The sequence below is a fragment of the Stegodyphus dumicola genome, chromosome 1, assembly GCF_044657685.1.
Source record: "Stegodyphus dumicola isolate Sdum_Otavi_A_Nest chromosome 1, ASM4465768v1".
NCBI classification, from domain to species: domain Eukaryota; kingdom Metazoa; phylum Arthropoda; class Arachnida; order Araneae; family Eresidae; genus Stegodyphus; species Stegodyphus dumicola.
This window is the reverse complement of record NC_140768.1, coordinates 235,521,858-235,542,156: the sequence shown is the minus strand read 5'-3', so window position 1 is coordinate 235,542,156 and position 20,299 is coordinate 235,521,858. Positions and strand designations below refer to the sequence as shown.

Here is a 20,299-nt window from a genome sequence, read left to right as displayed (position 1 = left end):
TACGAACCCGTACGCACGTTACAATTTTTGGAGTTAGAAGAGGGATTAAATGCCAATGGCAAGAATGACAGTTGAGCAATTAAAACATCTGGTGACAGTTTTTGACGCTTTCGAAGAAAAGATGGAAGGGGCCATCAGATACGTTAAAGAAGAGGTGCACGGAGGCCAAGTAAAGATGGAAGCTAGAAGAGAAGAGACAAAAGCGGGCCAAAAGAAGAATGATGCATGTTAAGAGGAAATGAAAAGAGAAATTATTACCATAAAAGAAAACGAATTCGAGGCAGTGGGAAGCAGAACGGACACAATCGAAAATAAAGTTGAAAAAAAAATCAAAGTGTTTCGTTTGTCGGAGAAAAGTCGAAAAAGGAATTCCTACTGTTGAACAACAAAGCGATGAGTTTCTGCTGCCACCAAGGAGGTTGACAATTTTAAGAAACGCATAATGAAAGCTGAAATTCTAATGGCTTTAGGTATTAATAATCTGATGGCTTTAGGTCTTCTTTACCTCTCTAAGGCTCTCCACGTTTCATGAAAATATGTTCTGGCTAGTGTAGAAAACGCAGTTCTCTTTAGTGGCAGACGCAGTTGGATGCGAATAAGAAATTAAGGCCTACCATCTCGATACTTCTCTGAGAGCAGACGCAGCTTATATTTTTCATACTCTGCCAGTAAAACAGGGGCTAGATTTTTAAGCTCCGTCCGGCGCTTTGGAGAGAGTCTTAAAAGACTATAGCAGGCTTCAGTTAAAATTTCGCCGACAACGTATTACAGAAACACTCCAGGAGCTTGCCACATGGATTTTGATAAGGTGTCTCATCTCGTCGTTTTGGTCTGCCCAACAGAAACAATGGAAGTCCTGTCTCCGCAGTATTTTATCGATAGCATTCGAAATCCTGAGATACAGAAAGCCCTGCGAACTGCCGCTGTCGAGGATCTAAAAATGCTTTATTTTACACAATGAAATGCTTTAAATATTGTATATAGTTTCTGAGTTAAAATTATACTAAATATTGCACATTTTATTTTCGGGATATACTCAATAGAAGCATACGCGGTAATCAAAGAGAAAAACAGATATATTAACATATTTCTTTACCAAAGCTCGTGATAAACATTGGCAAAACGCAGCAGAAGAATAACACTTTAATAGGAAAAAATATATTATCAAACATTTTCAATCGATTTCATCAGTGTTAACCAGATATGATGATAACAAGCATTAAGTGAAATATCAAAAAAATCTTTGTTTTACCAATTCGATTTCCTCTGAAGAAACTGTAAGTATCCCGGCTGAATGGGTCGTAAAGCCTAAATAAAGGAAAGAATATTTAATTTCAACAACCGACTAGGCGAATAATAAAATAAAGCAGCAAAATAATATGTCTAATATAATGCAAGTTTCTTCTGCAGTGCTCTCGTGCTGCAGTATATAGACCCAATGGAAAATTTTTGTATGCTTTTAGATACTTGATACCTTGACTACAACAGAAGATCCCTCAGCTCTTCTATACGGCTGGCTATTACGCTCGTAATATTTTCTTCAAGCTACAATTCAACGCAAAATGTTTGTTTGAGTTTATGTGTATTAACTGAAAATCAAGGGTAAGAAGTAGGAAAAAAAGCTTTAAAAACAGCAGTGCACAAATGGAAGCGGAAAAAATTCGCTATGAAATTATTTCGCTTTGCCGCATGCAAACTTGAGCGTTTATTTAATAAAGAAAATACTTAAGTATGTGTGTTGTTGAGACTTATCTTACTTGTCTGACAGTGACATCAGCACAAGCCCAGGAAATTCCTAGTGACAACGAGTGCAAGACTACGCCTGCCGTTGGCAAAAGCCTTGAGCACCATACAGGAAACAGTTCCGGCCTTACCCCCAATTTTGATTGAAAGCACTTCAGAGATGGGACAGGTCCCAGGGTATCCCATCCCTCTTCCTCTACCATCAACATCTCAAGAGGACTTGACGCTCGCTGCTAGTTTAAAGTGCCCCCATGCTGCATGAATCCTATATATACATTTAGAACATCCATGCCTTCTCCGGGATTCTAACTCAGACCCTACGGTACAGCACTAACTACTACCCGGTTTGGCCGGCTACACATTTAAGTATTCGAGACGTAGCACTGGATGCTTGTGCCATGACTTTCAAAAAATATTTCCTTCAAATGAATATACTTTTTATTTTGCCAGAATGTTACATCCTCTTATAAAGTTTAGGCACAATAAACATTTCGGCAGGTGTAGCCTTCAAGTGCATTTTGATGAATAAGAAGATCGCTTTCCTAAGGTCTTACATAACTGCCAGTATTCTTAATTATTTCAAGACTGTGATTGCTGTAATTCCATGGAATATTTGCCGTAATATTAACCATACAATCAACAGTTATTTGATTTTGCTCAACTCAAAGAGCTAGATAAATTATAATGCGTATTTCCTCTTTCATTTCTCATTACTGATTAACTATTCATCATTAAATTCCATATTAATTGATTAAATTGCTTTAAAAAACAATCTCTACGCTGCGTTTGAATGAATGATCAAGCATGCTTGAATTCATTCATAAAATCATTCATTATTTCCACAGAGTATTAAAAATCATTGCAAGAATAAATAGTTTTTCACATCACCGCATTTCTTTTGATTAATAGTATTCCTGATCGTTATAGGGCTACTTTTCTTTATTTAAATATTTTTACCATACTCCCGTTTGGTGATATATTGCGGAATACTTATTTAATTTATAGTGTGCGGTACAAGGCTGAGCTTTGTCTTAAAAGATGATTTTTTTTTTCTTTTAAATAAAGAATACATGTTAAGATAAATTTCCCTTATAAAAACTTTCGCTTCATTTGCACATAAGCGATCTGTAAAGAAACATTAAATTTCTTAAACTGGCATATCTTTTTGCTTTCAAACTAGAACATCTTTTGCTGGAAAATTTTAGAATGTTTTAAAACTTTATGATAATAAATTACTTAGCTCTTTAAGCAGGCAGCAACTTAAGAAATCAGGTGAATTTTGGAAGAAATACTGTTCTTAATTTTCTACTTCTACCAGCAGCCTAGCGGTAAAATTGATGAATACTGAGAGTTCGTCACAGGGTTCGAATCTCGGCCGAATGGCTGGCTGCTTAGACGTTTCTGTGATTTTTCTGATGTATAAAGTGTATATCAGCAAATTATCCCTAGAATGTCCTTCCCGAAGGCATCCGCTCCCTTAATCAGAAAGCGCTTGAGTGCTTTGCCATAATCAAATCAAATGAATCTTAATTTTATAGTAAATTTTAATATATTCAAAGTACAGTTTTAAGGCACTCAAATATTTTTTGAAATATAACTGCCTGGTATTACTTAATTTTAACGAAAATTTAAAAATTAATTACTCTCTCTTACCAATTTCGTTTTTTTTTTTTTTTTTTTTTTTTTTTTTTTTTGTTCCATTTCAGAAAAAAAAAAGTCCATTCATATCAGAAAATGCGACTCGCACAGGAAGAATTAATGAGCTTAATTTTTAATTAAGAGTATAATTAAAATCAGCTAATTTTGTCTGGATCACCAAATTCTGTATCATGCATAGGCAAAAGCAGAGAAGAGATAGATTTTTTAGAGACAGCAATTTTTATTCAATTGGAAGATAAGTAAAAATTTTCAAAAGGAACATCAAAAAATTAAATACTTTCAAACATACTCACACTTGGATTGCATATTCTAGGTCTCGTACAGTCTTCGATAACGATACACCTTCCATGACTTTTTTCATGCGTATCGTTCTTAACTTCATTCCATTTAAGAGAAAAGAATCACTGGTCTGCGCCATCTGTGAGAGATCAAATAATATATGAATTTTTGGAAAATTGTTCAGCATGATTTTAAGTTTTATAAATGCAACATTGGAAGACATTATAAAACAAAAAATTTCCGTAGTTTCTAACATTTTTCACCTGCGAGCAGTTTTCTATCCTCCTCGATGTGTTGCACTGCAACAAAAGAGATTCATTTGATAAGATAAATGCTGTTTGTCACTAGCCCTACACACAGGGTTCACGAATAATCATAACTGAATGTATACGCGCCTGTTCTTGATCATCAAAGCTGTACTGTCATTACAGGCATCTTGAACACCAGTGTGTACGGAGCTATTTCGTATAGTTCCATCTCAAACTCGATCAAGTGGGTTGGACTCAGAAGATCTCTTATCCTTCATTATTTACAACTAATAAGAAACCTTCTTATCCACAAATTTTTAATTTTACTCAAAGACACTTAAATTATTAGCGTTCATGTTCATAGTTCGAAATCAGATTTTTGCTCGTGAAAAGGCCTCCGTTGACTGATTCTTCATAACTTTGTTCAATAGTCTTCCCGAAAATATTTCATTCGGTTTGATTAACAGGCATTCGATTTAAACGCTAGAAATGGCTTTTATTAGCACCACGACACATGTGTGCTTACAATTCTAAAAGTTTAATTTCATTCAATAAGCGAGGGAAAATCTTCTTCACTTCTGAAGAGGTAAAATCATTAAAAATATGTTTCAAACATAAAGTTATTTACCGAATCGCCGCTGAGAATAAACATTTATTCAGTCTGATATTACAAAGCAATTTACTTAAAAAATGTTATTATAGAGTCAAACAGAAGTTCCGAGGTTAAGTGAATATGTTTCTCAAAAATCAGTTGGAAAATCAATTACCAATCAGTGCTAATAATGAAAGTTTCTCATTAAATATTGCAATATTTAACAATTTTGTAATGATTACAAGATTAAAATGACATCGCTTGTTAAATTCATATTCATTAACATGTTTAGATAAGCTTCACTGTGTTCATAATTTACAAAACTCTTCATACAGGTTTTCTCTTCACACGCACCTGTACTTGTTTCTATCATGAAGAATTTATGTCACGAAAGGCGCAAAGATCAACTATATTCATCTACTATATAAAACCGAAAATACACTACTCGACGTTGAAAATGCAATACCAAAAAGGAGAGGCCAGAAAATGATGGAACTCGGCAAACAGAGAGAGACAGCAAAGAACAATAAGTGATCTTTATTACGAAATGATTTGCATAATGCGGAACGAGAAGAGCGTAGGCTCAATAGGTTGTAGGACCAACCTGGACGGCGACAGACGAAGCAACACATGTTGGTACAGAGACCAAGGATTGCGTCTTGAGGAATGGCTCTCCATTCCCCGCCAACCATTTGCCACAGTTCGACTTCTAAAGGCGGCAACATCAGGGTCTGCAAAAGGGGTCCAATCACATCACAATTGTGGTGAGAGGACAACAGCGAACGCTGGTCAGGGTAATATCTGTAAACTTTGCAAAACACGTTGGCGGATGCGAGCAGTGTGTTTTCGTTCGTTATTCTATTGATAAAGGGCATTGGTCACTCCCTGAAGGTAGGGGAGTGTCACCCGCCGCAGCACATCATCCACGTACAATTGGGCCGTCATATGCCCTGAATATGAACTAGAGATGACCTAGAATCGTACGCAGTTGCGCCCCAAACCATGATGCTGCGTTGTCGTGCGGTAAGGCATTCCACAGTTGTTCCCGGATAGGACTTGTTTCCACATCAAAGCGACACTCGTACGTGGAGAATATCATTAAAGAACCAGAAGCGTGATTCATCTGAGACCACGACCCTATGTCATTCCGTCATCCACTCATTCGAGCTCGGCACCAATGCAGACGTTGCCGTCTATGATATGGGGTCGATGGCAGTCTTTTTAAGGGACACCCACGAGTGCAGGCCACTAGCCACCAACTAATACCAAATGCTTCTAGTCGATATAGGAACAAGCAGTGTGTCTTGAACATGCTGCAGAATGGAAGTAAAAGCGGCCTGTGGGTGCGCCACCGCTTGTCGGCAGAAGCGTCGATCCAAGCATGCTGATATCACTCTGGCTGCACCAACACACCTCGAACTTGTTACATTTCCATGTTACAACCATCGTCGTCACAGCCAGTGCACTGTGGACACATCTAGGTGTGTATCAGCTAAAATGTGCCGTATCGATCAACCTGCCCTTCTCAGTCCGATCACCAATGCCCCTCGTAAAATCGTCTGTCTGCTGGAACTGCCTCCGTTGACGACTGGCTGGCATTTTCTGCTATTACGCACGTCTTCTGAGACAAGAACAAATTTTCTACAATGACTTCCCTAGCATAAATATTGGCACGAAAATTGAACATTCTGCAGGTTCCTTCCCTTATACCTTTTTCAACGTGTGCTGGTGAGCTGCGCATTTCACATCATTCACATAACACGGTGACGTGCGTCTACTCTGCGCATCTCTGCAGGAAACTAAAAGTAAGTTGTTGTAAAATAATGTATATAAGCATTTTGAGTGAAACTGTTACGACCGTATTTTCCCTAAAACCCAGTAAATACTTTTATTTGAAACTGTTTCAACTTGAAATTCATTAACTTATTAAGTCTCAATATGTTTTGCACTTAATGAAGCTATTTTTTGTAGGAGGATTTTCAGAACGTGTACATAAAGCATCGCACTTATAAGAAATAAAAATCATTGACAATTATATTATTTCACGAAATTACTTGATTTATTTGCGTCTCTTCTTATTTTTATTTCTATTCCCTAAGTTAAATTATCCCTAGCTTATCCTAAGTTAAATTATATTTTATGCTAACTTGAGGAACAAAAAGTGGTGGTAATTACTTTTAATCGAATGAAACTTTGCCTGTTTTTGATTTTGAATTCAGAAGTTATTTCTGAAGTAAACATAACACGTTAAAAAATTTGATACTTTCTCAAATTCAGAAAACAAATATGAACAGTTTTTCTTACATTTGAGTAATATTTCTTGAAGAATTTTTCATCTTTTTGAGGATATGCCAGGAGGATTTCGAGTTTATCTATCTGAAAAATAAATAAATAAATAACAATAAAAAAGTAAATACAGAATAGTGCAGAATATGCCAGGGAGATTTCATATTTATCAACCTGGAAGAGGGGAAGACATTAAATACAGATTAGTCCAGTCATTGAAGGTTCAAAAAGAGTGCTTTCAGAAAAATGTTCCAGAATTTTGTTTTCCTCACGGGTTTTATATGCTTTCTACGGAGCTGAATCTGAATTTTTAGGCCGGCATCACAAAGAAAATCAAAAAGAATCTCAAAAGTTTGGCAAGTTTTTCAGATTTTTGTTTATAAGAGACGTAAGCATTTTTTCGAAGATGACCTTCTATACAAAATTAAAGTACACAAAATTTCTTACAAAATGCATATATTAAAATTAAGGTTTGGATAACATGCAATGCTGCTAGAACGCTCTGGCAACTTTTTGGCTTTCCGCAAGAAATGTAAAAAACTCGTTATTGTAAACGTGTCAGTTGATTTAGCTCAATACCTTTTTAGCGCCGATTCTGCACGACGTCGCGGAGCCACCTGCTTGTCGTGAATAATGGTCTCGGTAAGCGTTTTCACCTCAACTCCTTTCACCTTCCAAACTTTCTCTAGTCTTGTAACTGACCATTCAGTTAGTGTTCGGCTGTGATAGTACGCGGTTAAGCATTACGAGCCTATTTCAATTACTGTGCGAGCATAATGAATCTGAAGTTTAGTATATGTGACGCATTGTTGAAATATGTAGCACAGACGCTGTACTGAAGCCAAAAGGTTCTAAATCTTTCACTGGGACAAGTAAAAAAGCAAGATTCTGAAAGGGTAGTTTTATTTAAAAGTTGTACGCAAGTTGAGGTCCACGAAAAATGTAGAAAGCAATATACTAACGAAACATTGATTGCTGCGCTTGTTAAGAAGAAGAAAGAGAGCACTAATGCACCAACATTTGTAAACATTACGTTCACAAATACTTGACTACAAATTCAAATCCCACTGCTTTGTGAGCAGTGAGGAAGTTCCATCAGATTACTTGAAGAAACAGAAAACTGGAGTTGCAAAACAGCCGTAAGCAACTTGGTTTTTGTAACCATCTTCTTGTAACCCAGAGATCTTCTTAGGTTCACTGCATGCAGAAGCAAGAAGGGCTGTAAAGGAAGTTGTGGATGCAAAAGACTTGATCTGTTCTGCTCCAAAATCTGTTTGGAGTGCGAAGGGAGGTGCTCAGACACCGACTTCATTCTCATGAATAACAACAACATCGACAACCAAGCTGTATCATCACTTACGACTGAAGCACCTGAGAGGACAGAAGGCAGTTGTCGCTAATACTTACTAATACAGCATGCCATTTTGGATTCAAATTTAGTTGGGCGCCAATGTGATGTAGCCGTTCCTCAAAAGACACTAATGCCGGCTAGCTTTAAAAGGATTTATTAACAGAGCACACAGGAACGGTTACAAACAAAAGAAATATATATAAAAATGAAACATAAACGAAATGGAACATCAAACATTGAGAATAACATAACATAGTAAGCTATCATCGTGGCGGCTGGAGGTCGACTGACGTTTTTTCATATCGCCACGAGATAGCGTTTAAATAAAATAGTTCGGTTACAGTTCATGAGTTCATGGCGTGAATAAAATAGTTCAATTACACTTAAATAGGTCTGTTACAACCGCAATTTATGAATTATACCTTCCTATATCGAATTGTCATCATGAAAATTATGTTTCTTTTCATCTTTTTTTTTTCAGTAGAGGAACAAACACCCATTCTCCAAAAAAGAGATCCAGGGCCTTCTGATGTGCAAGCCGGAAACTTCCAGCTTCATCAACAAAAGATCCATAAAACAGGGCAACTTAAAAGACGGTACATCAAGCCTCAAGATGACCAGCTTGATCCATGCGGAGGAAACACGAGAAAAAATCCTGATCCTTATACAAGTATTATTTTTATACATTAATTCTTTCCAGTAGATTCTATCTTTTACATCTTTTTTATAGGTTTCAATGCTCAAACTGACTATTTTTGAAAGTAATAGCAATCTGAAACTCTATTCTTTCTCTTGCATATGAAGATAATTTCCGGAAATGTTGGAAACTACAGTGACATCTAGATTTATATTTTATACCGATTGAAACTGTGGTCTGTGACAAATGTCCACTGACATGGTGCCTCACTAACGATCAATAACTTAGAATGCAAAATTAGTCTATTGTACCATCATTTCACTCAAAACGTTCAAGTTTTCTTCAGCATTTCCAAATGTATTATAAAGTCTATCATCATCACTACCGTGAAGTTTTAATCAAAATAAGCAGGAATTTTTCTAATTAAAGATAAAAGTCGCTATCCGAATTTATTGAAATATAATAGTAGAGTGGTGACGCGTATCGAATTCTTTGCCAATCGATGGTGCTGTGACACAACAGCCTATCCTTTCTGTAATTAGTGTTTTGAGCTCTAAAACGGTGATGTGGATCGCTACGCAATGAACGTAATGTCTCTATCATCATCATGCCTTATAAAGCATTAATGTACTTGAAAACGTTTTTAGGTATTTTTAACAAAAACTCAAGAGATTCTTAAAGCAGGTAACTAGCTTATCATTTATATTTTGATTTGAACTATAAGCACAAGAATTTTTAGGCAGCTTCGTAAGTGTCACTATTAGAAACAAATTAAGATTACGTATCGATTACGTTATAACGTTGCGTGCCTCCAACTTGCACGCAACCAAGAGGTGACTGTGAAAACTTGTATAAAAGATAGAGCCTTGTGAAGGGTTTAAGTCCCTTTTTATTCAACGTAATAAATTACAATTGCGTCCTCTTGACGCTTACAGACTGTGCCAACTTGGCAGTCAAATAAAAATAATAACCTGAAAAGAAAGTAAAGACAAGATTCTAACTACGAGGCTCTCTAAAATAACTAACTCACCGCGTTTTACAATACCGCTGCTAATTCAGCAGACTTGAAGCTCACTGGAACGATTACCACTACTTCCCGCCAAGCACATAGGCCGCAACGCGGGGTTCTTCAATTCTCGCTAACTACCTCCGCGCTCGCTAAGTAAGAATCTCACACCGAACTCGTTTCCTTCTATTTAAATCAGAATACTTCCGCTGATAATTTGAATCCTTGCGCGTTCTACTCAAATTTACATATTCTGGCATTGGCAATTCCAGGGGAAAGTAAGGCTTGACAGGAAAGATAGTTTAAACTTAAAATAAATGTTAGTTAAAATAAATATAAACCCTACAACGTACATTAGTGAGTATTTGTTAGGTAAGAAAATGTTCCCGCTTTCAAGTTTGTACGGAAATCTTGCTTGCGGAAGTGCCCCAAATTCGTCTAGATTGCTGCGCTGGAAAGCGAATTTGCTGTCCGCCATGAGGAAAGCACTTTAAAGAAATCCGAACTGCTGTGGCTAGACCTCCTTATCTTGTATGAAAATAACTTACACGAAACGCAACTGTTTTAAGGTCATGATTGTCTCCACAATGCAGTGGATATTGCAGTGCTGGGAGCTTGAATACTGAATGCTAAACTTGAATCAGCTGCCCGCTTGTGAGAAAATGTATTCATTCCGTGTCTTTCCAGGAACTCTTAGGCACAGCGCCTTTCCAATCATAGCCGACGATATTCCGAAGTAAAACCCAGACGTATTAGTAGGCAGTGCGCCTACAATGCACACCTTCTTCAACCTTCAGTCGATGTTTCGTATGTTTTATTGAAAACATAAACACACGATGGCTTTTTGTCTAACTGTAAAGCTGTAATCTTAAAAGATTTTTTACCGGAACTATTTATTACCTATGAGAAAAACCACGAAAATACTCATGCAGTCAGCCTCTTCATCGGAATTTGAATCTGGATCGAATTATCAATATCCAGCGTCTTAATTTCTGAGGTACTGGCGGATAGATTCAGTGGTTTGTGAAGAAATATTATATACATTTACGTTGTCGGTAACGGAGATTTGAATGACCTGCAGTTTAGCATATATCCTTTCTCGAGCTACAAGACCCATTTATTTTACAATTTTAGGGCATTTTAATAAATTTGTAAATTTTAAAACGATTTTACATAGTTATTAATCGACAAGAAGAGTGAGGAAAATAAAATATCAGTGTCTTTGAAGCAAGAAAATTATTTCATTTAATCAGTTTAGCAATGATGTACTTGACAAGCTTCTTTTGGAAAGACCTTCCAGTTCTATCAGATGATGTTAAATTAAATTTAGTTTATTTTAATTTATTTTTGAAATTTTAGTTTTATAATCGCATCATTGTTAGCAGCTCATCGACATCGATTTTGAAAAATCGATTAATATAACTGCTTGGAAGACTGGCTGGTGATTGCTAGAATGGTGATAATTCTCAGCAAACTTCATTTCCAAAACTATTTTTCGGATCTTCTTCGGATGGCGCAAAAACCAAAATTCTGGAATGATTATTTTTATCGTACTTGAATATCGTCGAAAAATCCATAAGGAATCGCTTCATCATTTAATAAATAACATCTATATCAAATTTTGTATAAAAAAATTGCTATGAGATATTGTATCTTGCTCGCAAATAGTATTTAAATCGGAAAATTTTAAGAAACCTAGCTTAGCAGAATTCGATGTAAAATTGATTTCGAATTTGGTCAAAATAAACAATAAACAGAGCAGCCAACTCAAATAAAAATATTCAAAAATGATTAAACGCAATCCAATCTGTAAAAGAGTGTTAAGCTTACATTAAAATTAAAGTAAGCTACAATTCAGGGATTTGGTAACATGTCATACACTGGAAGTCAGCGAAATTCGATCAATTATTCATATAGAAAGTGGAAGAAAAGATCTGGTATTTTCTAGATTTGTACTCCAGAGCCTAATTCACTGAACAATTGAGATTAAACAATTTTTTTCTGAATTTCCCCACTTAGGTTATAAGGTACCAGAAGCGGGTGCAGCCCGATCCACCTAACCAAACAAATTGGTCCCATGGTCATAATGGGTCACGCCCAATTCAACAAAGGAAAATAAGTGAAACATAAAATAACTATTTTGAGATTTCCAGGTTCGAGTCTTGGTGAGGCCATTGCTCAATTTCATGTCTCCTGCTTCAAAATAACCTAATGACTCTACAGTGGCGCCCGAACTAAAAAGGTGTAGATGATGATTCTTCACCACGAAATGCCCTTTAAGAAGGGGGAGTATATAAGGTATTTTCTCCCTTCTTTCTCGCATGCCTTCGTGGTATAACGGTTAGCACACTCGGCGCGTATTCGAGAAGTACAGGCTCGAGTCTCGGCGACGGCATTGCTCATGTTTCACGTCTCCAGCATCAAAATAATCTAACAACTGTCCCAGTAAGTTTCAGCAATTTCCTGTGCTTATAAATTTCAAGGGCTGTTTGATCTCAGAGTTAATTTTTTTACCTGATTTTTTTAAAAAAGAAGCATTAAATCTTTTCCGCTTTGTGAAGTTTAGTGTGGTCAGGTTTCAGAAGTGCTCAGAGTTTTTGTATCGTGAAATGCGATGAAAATCAGTTATGCTAGGATTCAAAATCTGGATCTTCTGACTACTAGCTGGACGTGCTACCAGTTACACCTTAAAGGCAAGTAATGCGGAAGCAGAAAATTCTTCATAAAGCTTGTGACAGATTCGAAAATAATGAAACTGCCTGAAATCACTACCCGCTACCTACCTTAACTGTCAATGTACTGTGGAGATGCAATAAAACCAACTTATTTATAATTTTGTTCTTGCACCAGAACGCTATCCGTGATAACTTGTGACCTCATCGTGAGAAACAGAGAGCCTATAAATAGGCCCTATGAAGCCCAAAAGACTCTTCCAAAGAGCCTATAAAGCCTTTGCAGACCAAAAGCCTCTTCCTATAGATCTATCTGAAATCCGTATAGTCCGTCAATCCTTATCACAATATGTTTATTGCAGTACAATAAATGAGGGCATCGGCAATTTTGCGAGTACTGGTTTCAGAGTATCCAAAGCTAAAACACAAGCAATTTATGCTGCTGATAATTACTGGAAAGTGTTTTTCAGAATTAAAATGTGGTCAGTTACAACTGAAATATCTCAAAGTTTACTAGACATTCGTAGGTAAAAAATAATTTCCGAACAATTATTCCATTGCCCTCAAAAAGTGAATAAATTGAAATGATTTAACGAATTTGAGCCAAAAGGTAATTTCAAGTTAAAGTTTGTATTTTGCTATTCATAAGTTTTAATAATATTAAAAATCACTTACCTTATGATTACTCTTCAACTGATCAATTTGAAAAAGATCTCTCGTATCCCTCAAGATCACTCTAAACTCATTTTTGATCAATGAAGCAACGTAATTCATCTGAAATATAGGAAACGTTAAGCGAGTGAAATACGATTACCAATTAGATAAAATACTTCCAAAAATTTAAGACAATACTTGTCACTCTTTATCTTTGCATAATACGATTAAATGCCATAGAACACATAACCTAATCTAAACTTCAACTGACCTCCTAAAATCTGATTAGCAAAATTAGCGAAGGTGAGTAGGATTGCAGTCATAAAAAAGCCATCACATTTCTCCGGATTTATACGCATATATGTTATATTATACTTATTTTTTCTTTCCTTTTTACCTCCTTGTACGAAGTAAAAAGGAAGTATTGTAACTGCGAAAAGTTTCAGGCAGCATATTTCAACGAAAGTGACCATTTTGTGCGCTATCGAATGCAATTTAACGATGTCTTTGCTTGACATCTGTACGTAAGGACAGAATAAAACATTCTTTTCCTCCAAAAAATTATAAAACTGCTTTAAAATGAATTCTGAAGAGAATTTTTAGTGGTGTCTGTACGTACATACGTATGTATCTCGCATAACTCAAAAACGAGTAGAATCAGAACGTTGAAATTTTGTATATAGGACTGCTATAACATGTAGATGTGCACCTCGTACTTTGGTTGCAATCGGCCGCACCAAACGTATATAAATATATTAATATATATATCCACTCTTTTGCCCGGCTCAGTGATTTCAGTTTCTTTAATCTTATATGTTTGTAAATTGTGCATTTTTTGCTTTAAAAATGATTGAATTATGTTGTTCATATCTTCCGGTTTTTTATGTCTTTAGGAAATCTGTAAGCAATATTTGTAGAATTATCAACAATTTAAAAGCTGTTTAAGTGCGGTTAAGCCTAATTTTTAAATAATATGGAGGACATATTTGTTTACATTTGAAGCAGTAGAATAGTAGATTTGTTACCAATCTAGAGAGACTAAGCTTCGCAACAACAAAGATAACGCCTTCATTTGTTATTGCCAATTAAATCATGCTTAATCCATTCTGGAATTTTTCGATGAAATAAGTGTTTAAGATTTTCGATGAAATAAGTGTTTAAGATTAAGTGTTTATAGATATTTTAGTTTTTATGTATTTTTGCCTTGTCCCGAAGTGAGAACAGGATTAATTGAATGAGAAATACAGAATCGTCTGTGAGAAACTGTTTCTTTTTTGTTTTGTTTGCTTAATTTCTTTTATACATCGTTCTAGATTTATTATAGTATTTGAACAGAAGATGTGGCAACTATTAGATAATTCTTCAAATGATATAAATTTTGTGCATTCTGAGTTATAACACTAGGCTAATTGCCTCTTAATTGCGTTACGACATAGACACAGACATAGTTATAATATAAACGAAACATAACGCTGCTAAATGAACCTAGCGCCAGAGTGTCGCTATGGTAAACAAATATTGTCAATTTTAAAGACTGCATTTATTCTATTGTGGTTTATGCGCTATCGACGAAGATTTAATTCAATCCAAATAAGTTTCAATGAAATGCAACAAAAAACGTATAATTTAATATACCGTACAAGGAAGTCATATGGTGTACACATCATATTTTTTTATGTATGTTATTACACTTTCTTGTTACACTGTAATTAAAACAATTTCTAGCATCTTATTCCACAACTCTACCTTCCCCAAGAAACAGGACTGGATTGAGACAGTTAATCATTCTACTGTTAGTTATCTAAAACTAGTACGCGATGTAAGATATTTATTTAAAGATCTCTTGCATTTATTTCTAGAAATGTTTCCAAGTTAAGAAGAAAGTGCTTTTAAATTGAAGATACTGTATATAATGTAATTTAATAAATTATTTCCAACCAAAAAAAAAATTTTTTTTCGTCTCATATTATTTAGAATTCAAATTATGAAAAAAAAATTTCAATGTGAAACAAAATCTGTATGAAAAGAAATTAATTATAGAAAGGGCGCCGACATACGATCGACATTGGCATAACGGAGATCGCAACGGCATATTATAGAAGACTGTATTTCACAGGCTCCACAAAGCGTAAAGTCGACAGGACACAAAATTGACATCGGCATACGACTACAGCCATAATATGCTATTTTAAAATAGGCAATTGAAGGTTATTCTTCAAGGTCTCCCGTGATGTGTATACGTTGTTTCAGGTGTTACCCAGACTCTAACATATCACACTGCAAATTGTTTTGCATTTTTTTTTCAAATTGTAACACACTTTTCTAACACTTTAGTGTTTCTCAATTTAAATATATGATTTTATGTTGTCCGTCTTAAATTTCTGAAGATTAAATCCTTAACAAATTGGCCTAAAGTAATAGTTTACCTAAGGATTTAATATTATAAGTTATCTATTTTTACTTAAGGGAAAAAAAAAGCAAAATATTTGTATGTTCTTTTTGTATTTCTTATCTATTTATTTTTAAACTTTTATAAGGTATCTCTCCCGCTTTCCTAGCGAGTATTCGTGGTGTAGTGTATCTGCACGTTGGGCCGGTATTCCAGAGGTTCGTGATTCGATTCCCGGCGAAGGCGGCTGCTAATTTTTCATCTCTCCGGCTTCCAAAAAATAGCTAATGTCTCTACACTTTTTTAAAGGTTTAAGATTTTTAATGGTAAATGTTTCTCTAACGCATTAAAATATAATATAAAGTTTTCAATTTTCAAGTTTGGTTTCAAGATATAACATTCTTTACACTATAACTACCATAATAATAAAATCACCTGTACAGCTTTTCAGAGTATTAATAGTTTGTAAATACACAGTAACTACACTCGTACGCAAATTTAAGAAAATTTACACATTATGTCGAAATTCTGAGAAACTAGTAGATAGATTTCATGGAAATTATATATAATTTGAATGAAACTCCATCTACTAGTTTCATTCATTGGTATGAATGTACATTTATAACAGAGAAAGAGGTGTACATTTCAAGAGTGTTTTTATGTAGGCATGCTTATCAGTAAATTCGTAGTGCACAGATGTGCAAAATCATTGCGATATCAAACTAAGTCTAATGTATGGCATATGGTGCATTCTCACAGCCGGACAGGTCGCGCAGTGTGGCGGCACACTGGTCAGAAAGCAGTTCAGAAGTCCCTGCGGCAGTCCACCCCACTCCTGCAAAAAAGTTGTTTTCGGCTACAGGATGGTTCGCAGAGGGGGATAGGAACATGAAATTGCCCTCCCAAGAATGTCCCAGACGTGCTCTTAGAGGGTTAAAGTCAGGAAATCTGGCTGGGCAATTCTTGGGGCGAATATCTCCACTTTCCAGGTAATCGCCGGGAAGCTGAGCTCTACCTGGACGAGCGTTGTCCTCCATTAATCCAGGAATCTTTCTCAAACATTATGCAGGGATGTACGATCGCCTAACATAATGCTTGCCCAAACCATTAGACATTCACCACCGTAATGATCATTTTCCATGATGAGCGAGGGATGGTACCCAGTTCTATGCTCTCTCCAGATACAGATATGTCAAGAATTAGTGTTCAGGATGAATATCTACTCATCTGTAAAACTCACACTGTTGGAATGAAGTCTGGTCCAAGGCGCATGTCATCCGCATCATGTTAAACGCACTCACTTGTGAGCTGCAATGAACATGATGCAAATAGGTATACAGTCTTATTTCACGAAGCTTTCAGGCAACTGTAAACCGTGAAACTCGGATTCTAGTGGCAGAATACAGCTCACGTGAGAGCTGTGATGATGTAGCAGTCCAGTATTGGTAAATTGAAAAAAAAAATAAATAATAAATAAAGATCCTCATTCGTCGTTATGGATTTTGGTCGATCTTGTGCAGGTGTTCTCGGTATGGATCCATTGTCTTGGAACAGTTTCCATAGATTGCAGAAGACATGGAACGTTACATTAAGCTCTATAGCCATCCTGCGCTTGTGACTGACCTGCCTCCAGTCTATCGACGAATCTCCATCTTATTCCGTCATCCATATGTTCGTGGCTACTCATTTTATCCGACACATCATAAAATTTAGCGGACTCTTGCGAGAAACACGGTGAATGTTATGAAGGAGTACGAGCACACAAATCGCCGCTCCGACGCACGCATGTGTACACTTACATATTCGACTCTGTAATTACTATGTTCACTATGTTTCGTAAAAATAGATGTAATTCTCTTAATTTTGCACACGATTGTAATTTTTTAAAAAAATGGAGGTATCATTAGGCACATTTTTGTAATAATAAAATAATACTAAAGCTTACCTCTTTTTCTCTTCCCTCTAACTTCATAAGTTCACGGTATTCTGGTAAAATAGCAATAGGCATTAAGTCTTTGATATAAATTACACACTGCCGCCATCGGGGTAACCAGCGATCAGAATCCATTCCTAGTTGACGTGCTTGTCGCGACCTTAGATTTGAATGATTCTCCAGGATTTGTCTAAAAGCCTTTCCAAGAAAGCCTAGATGATAAACTACGAACTTCCAGGTTAGGTAGTTGGCTAATACTCTATAAGAGACGATAAAAAGTAAATTAATTTTTTTTTTCTTCTCACATTCAAGTTTCAGAGAAATGCAGTAAACTTGAAAACACTATTATGCCACCAAATCGTCAACAAACCATGCTACTTCTACATTATTTTGATGCAAGAGTAAAAAAAATATTAGATAGCGGTTTGTTTCTAAACCTTTAAAGTTGCATCTTTTAAGCGAATTTACGAAGCAGCCACCCAGTGCATGTTGATGAGAATATTATATTTTACTTTCATATAGAGAAAAATTCTAGATGTGGAATTACATGTAAGCAATTTACATGTACTTCATACATAAAATGTAAAGTAAGGTTAATATTGGCAAATGAGGCTAAAGCTAAGATTGGCAGATGAGGTTAAATAATGGTAAGATCCATAATGGTAAGAATGGAGGTATCATTAGTCAATATTCAACTTACAATGTTCATGGAGATATCATTAGGCAATATACAACTTACAATGTTCGTCACATCGAATATTACACTAAAAATATACATGAATAATGGCAAAGTCCAATTAACCTACTTGGCCAGATAAAATCCAGGCAGTCCCGTTTTATCAAATGATGCACCAAGCACAATTAAAATACAATTAAGTAGAGTTAAATAAAGTACGAAACTGGAAAGGTACTTCCCGTCTTACCTGAGTATGTACAAATTAATGAACGCAAAATGTATTTGTGGACTACTAATAGCAGACATATTAACACATACAGCGAACATATTTACAAAATTTAAGGATCTCATCAATTTGAAAACGCATTCTCAAAAACGACGTCTCCAGCGATTCTTTATACCTATGGCAATACGAATAAAATAAAAATGGCTTACTTAGAAGACGTACTGTGAATCAACTCTGAGATTTCCTTGATGCTTGCTTCGACTCCATCAACATATATGTGCTGTTTATCATGAGGAAAATCCAAATGCAATTCAGAAAAAATTATGTTTCGCCACCTAATCCAGTTGATCTGAAAGAAAAATAAAGATGCTTCAAATAAAATTTTTTCTCTATTACGAATCGAGACTAAAATGTAAGCATTTTTAATTATTATATTACTCAAGTTTGTAAATGGAATTCTTACGGTCATCTGTTAGATATCTTGGGAAGATATAAATGTTATATTGTTGTGTCAGTCTCAAAGATTTTCATTCGGATTCATTGCGAAAGCAAATATATATATATGCGTGTGTGTGTGTGTAATATTCTGGCAGGCAGGCACAGGAATGATAAATCTTGACGATATAACTATATCAGAGTCCAGGCATTGTTGTGGCTGAGTAGAAGGCGGCAAGATGATGACAAAGAATACTTTAGCTTTTTAAATTTCACATCTTTATTCAATTCTCACCGCAGATCATTTTTCCTTGAAATGAAATTCTCCAAATTACGTATTCAATAGTGATTTAAAGTAAATAAGATTAAATTTAGACTTTCTAAGTTCTGTTTCTACTTGCGAACTGTTCTAACAAAGGTAAGACCAGCAGCAGGAGGAGAAAGCAATCTGACGAAAAATGGCGCGAACTCTGTATTTATAATAGCGGTTATATAACATGCCAGAATATAAATGATATATATATATATACATAGTCAAAAGTCTTTAATCCGAACTCGTCAGGAGTTCGGCGATTCCGGATTATCGGTTTTTCCGGATTATAGATCATCAATTTAAATCTGGTAAGATGGCATGCAGAAATTATACAATTAAAAATATGAAACTGTAATTTATGAAATAAAGAGCAATTATGATCTAAATGGTATCAAAATTTACAAAAAAAAAGCTTAATATTTATTTGTTTACCTTATTAAACATTTCTTTCAACGCGCGCATGCGTAAAGCATATGTTACGCATAGTCGAAATTAGAAAATTGCAACCAGAAAACTATTTGATGTGTATTCGTGATATTTATAATGACGAGGAATTTGATTTAAATCATATCAAAGACGGAGTACATAGAGATAAAGTACTATATTTAGTAAGGAATTATAAGCCGAATAAAATAAAAAACATCTGCCCTGAAGATAAGGATAGTGCTGATAGATCAACTTCCAGTTCATTGCGCGCCGCGACGTTTCTCCCCCTTCCCAGAGCAGCGTGAAATTAATAAACAGATTTCGGAATGGTTAGGGAAACAAATCACCTCTCTGTCACTTTCTTCATGCCTTTATCCATTTTTTGCAGCAATTCCACTTTTTGTAATGGACATCGAAACATGCTTTCGCTTTGTAGATCCTTTGGCAGCTCCAGAATTGGAAACTCTTTTTGACATAATCGAAAGTTCAAGCTTACTTTTATAAAATTGCTCTAACAGTCTGCAAAAAATAATAAGCCGGATTCAATTCGAAGATTAACGAACAACGCAATCTGCAACATTAACTGAAACAGATAATTAGATAATTTTAGCTTAGCTTATACCGTCCGTTATACCTTAAACGCGCATGCGTAAACGTATTATGCGCATAGCGCATAATGCGTTTACGCATGCGCAGAAAGTTTATAGCTTTGATGCCTGGATTATAGATCATTCCTGATTATGGACGTCCGGATTAAAGACTTTTGATTGTATT

The 20,299-nt window shown here is 35.5% G+C and overlaps 1 protein-coding gene across 2 annotated transcripts in view; it reads right to left on the bottom strand.

Annotated features, from left to right (window-relative positions):
* LOC118185419 (membrane metallo-endopeptidase-like 1) overlaps positions 1-20,299 on the bottom strand; it is a 101,339-nt gene that overhangs the window by 25,282 nt on the left and 55,758 nt on the right. For both annotated transcript variants that reach the window (XM_035355257.2, XM_035355267.2), the window contains 6 exons: positions 18,561-18,700; positions 17,462-17,708; positions 13,149-13,247; positions 6,826-6,897; positions 3,696-3,820; positions 1,253-1,308 (listed from right to left, as the gene is read on the bottom strand). In XM_035355257.2, the coding sequence (XP_035211148.1) occupies positions 1,253-1,308; positions 3,696-3,820; positions 6,826-6,897; positions 13,149-13,247; positions 17,462-17,708; positions 18,561-18,700 (739 nt within the window). The remainder of the gene's footprint in view (positions 1-1,252; positions 1,309-3,695; positions 3,821-6,825; positions 6,898-13,148; positions 13,248-17,461; positions 17,709-18,560; positions 18,701-20,299) is intronic.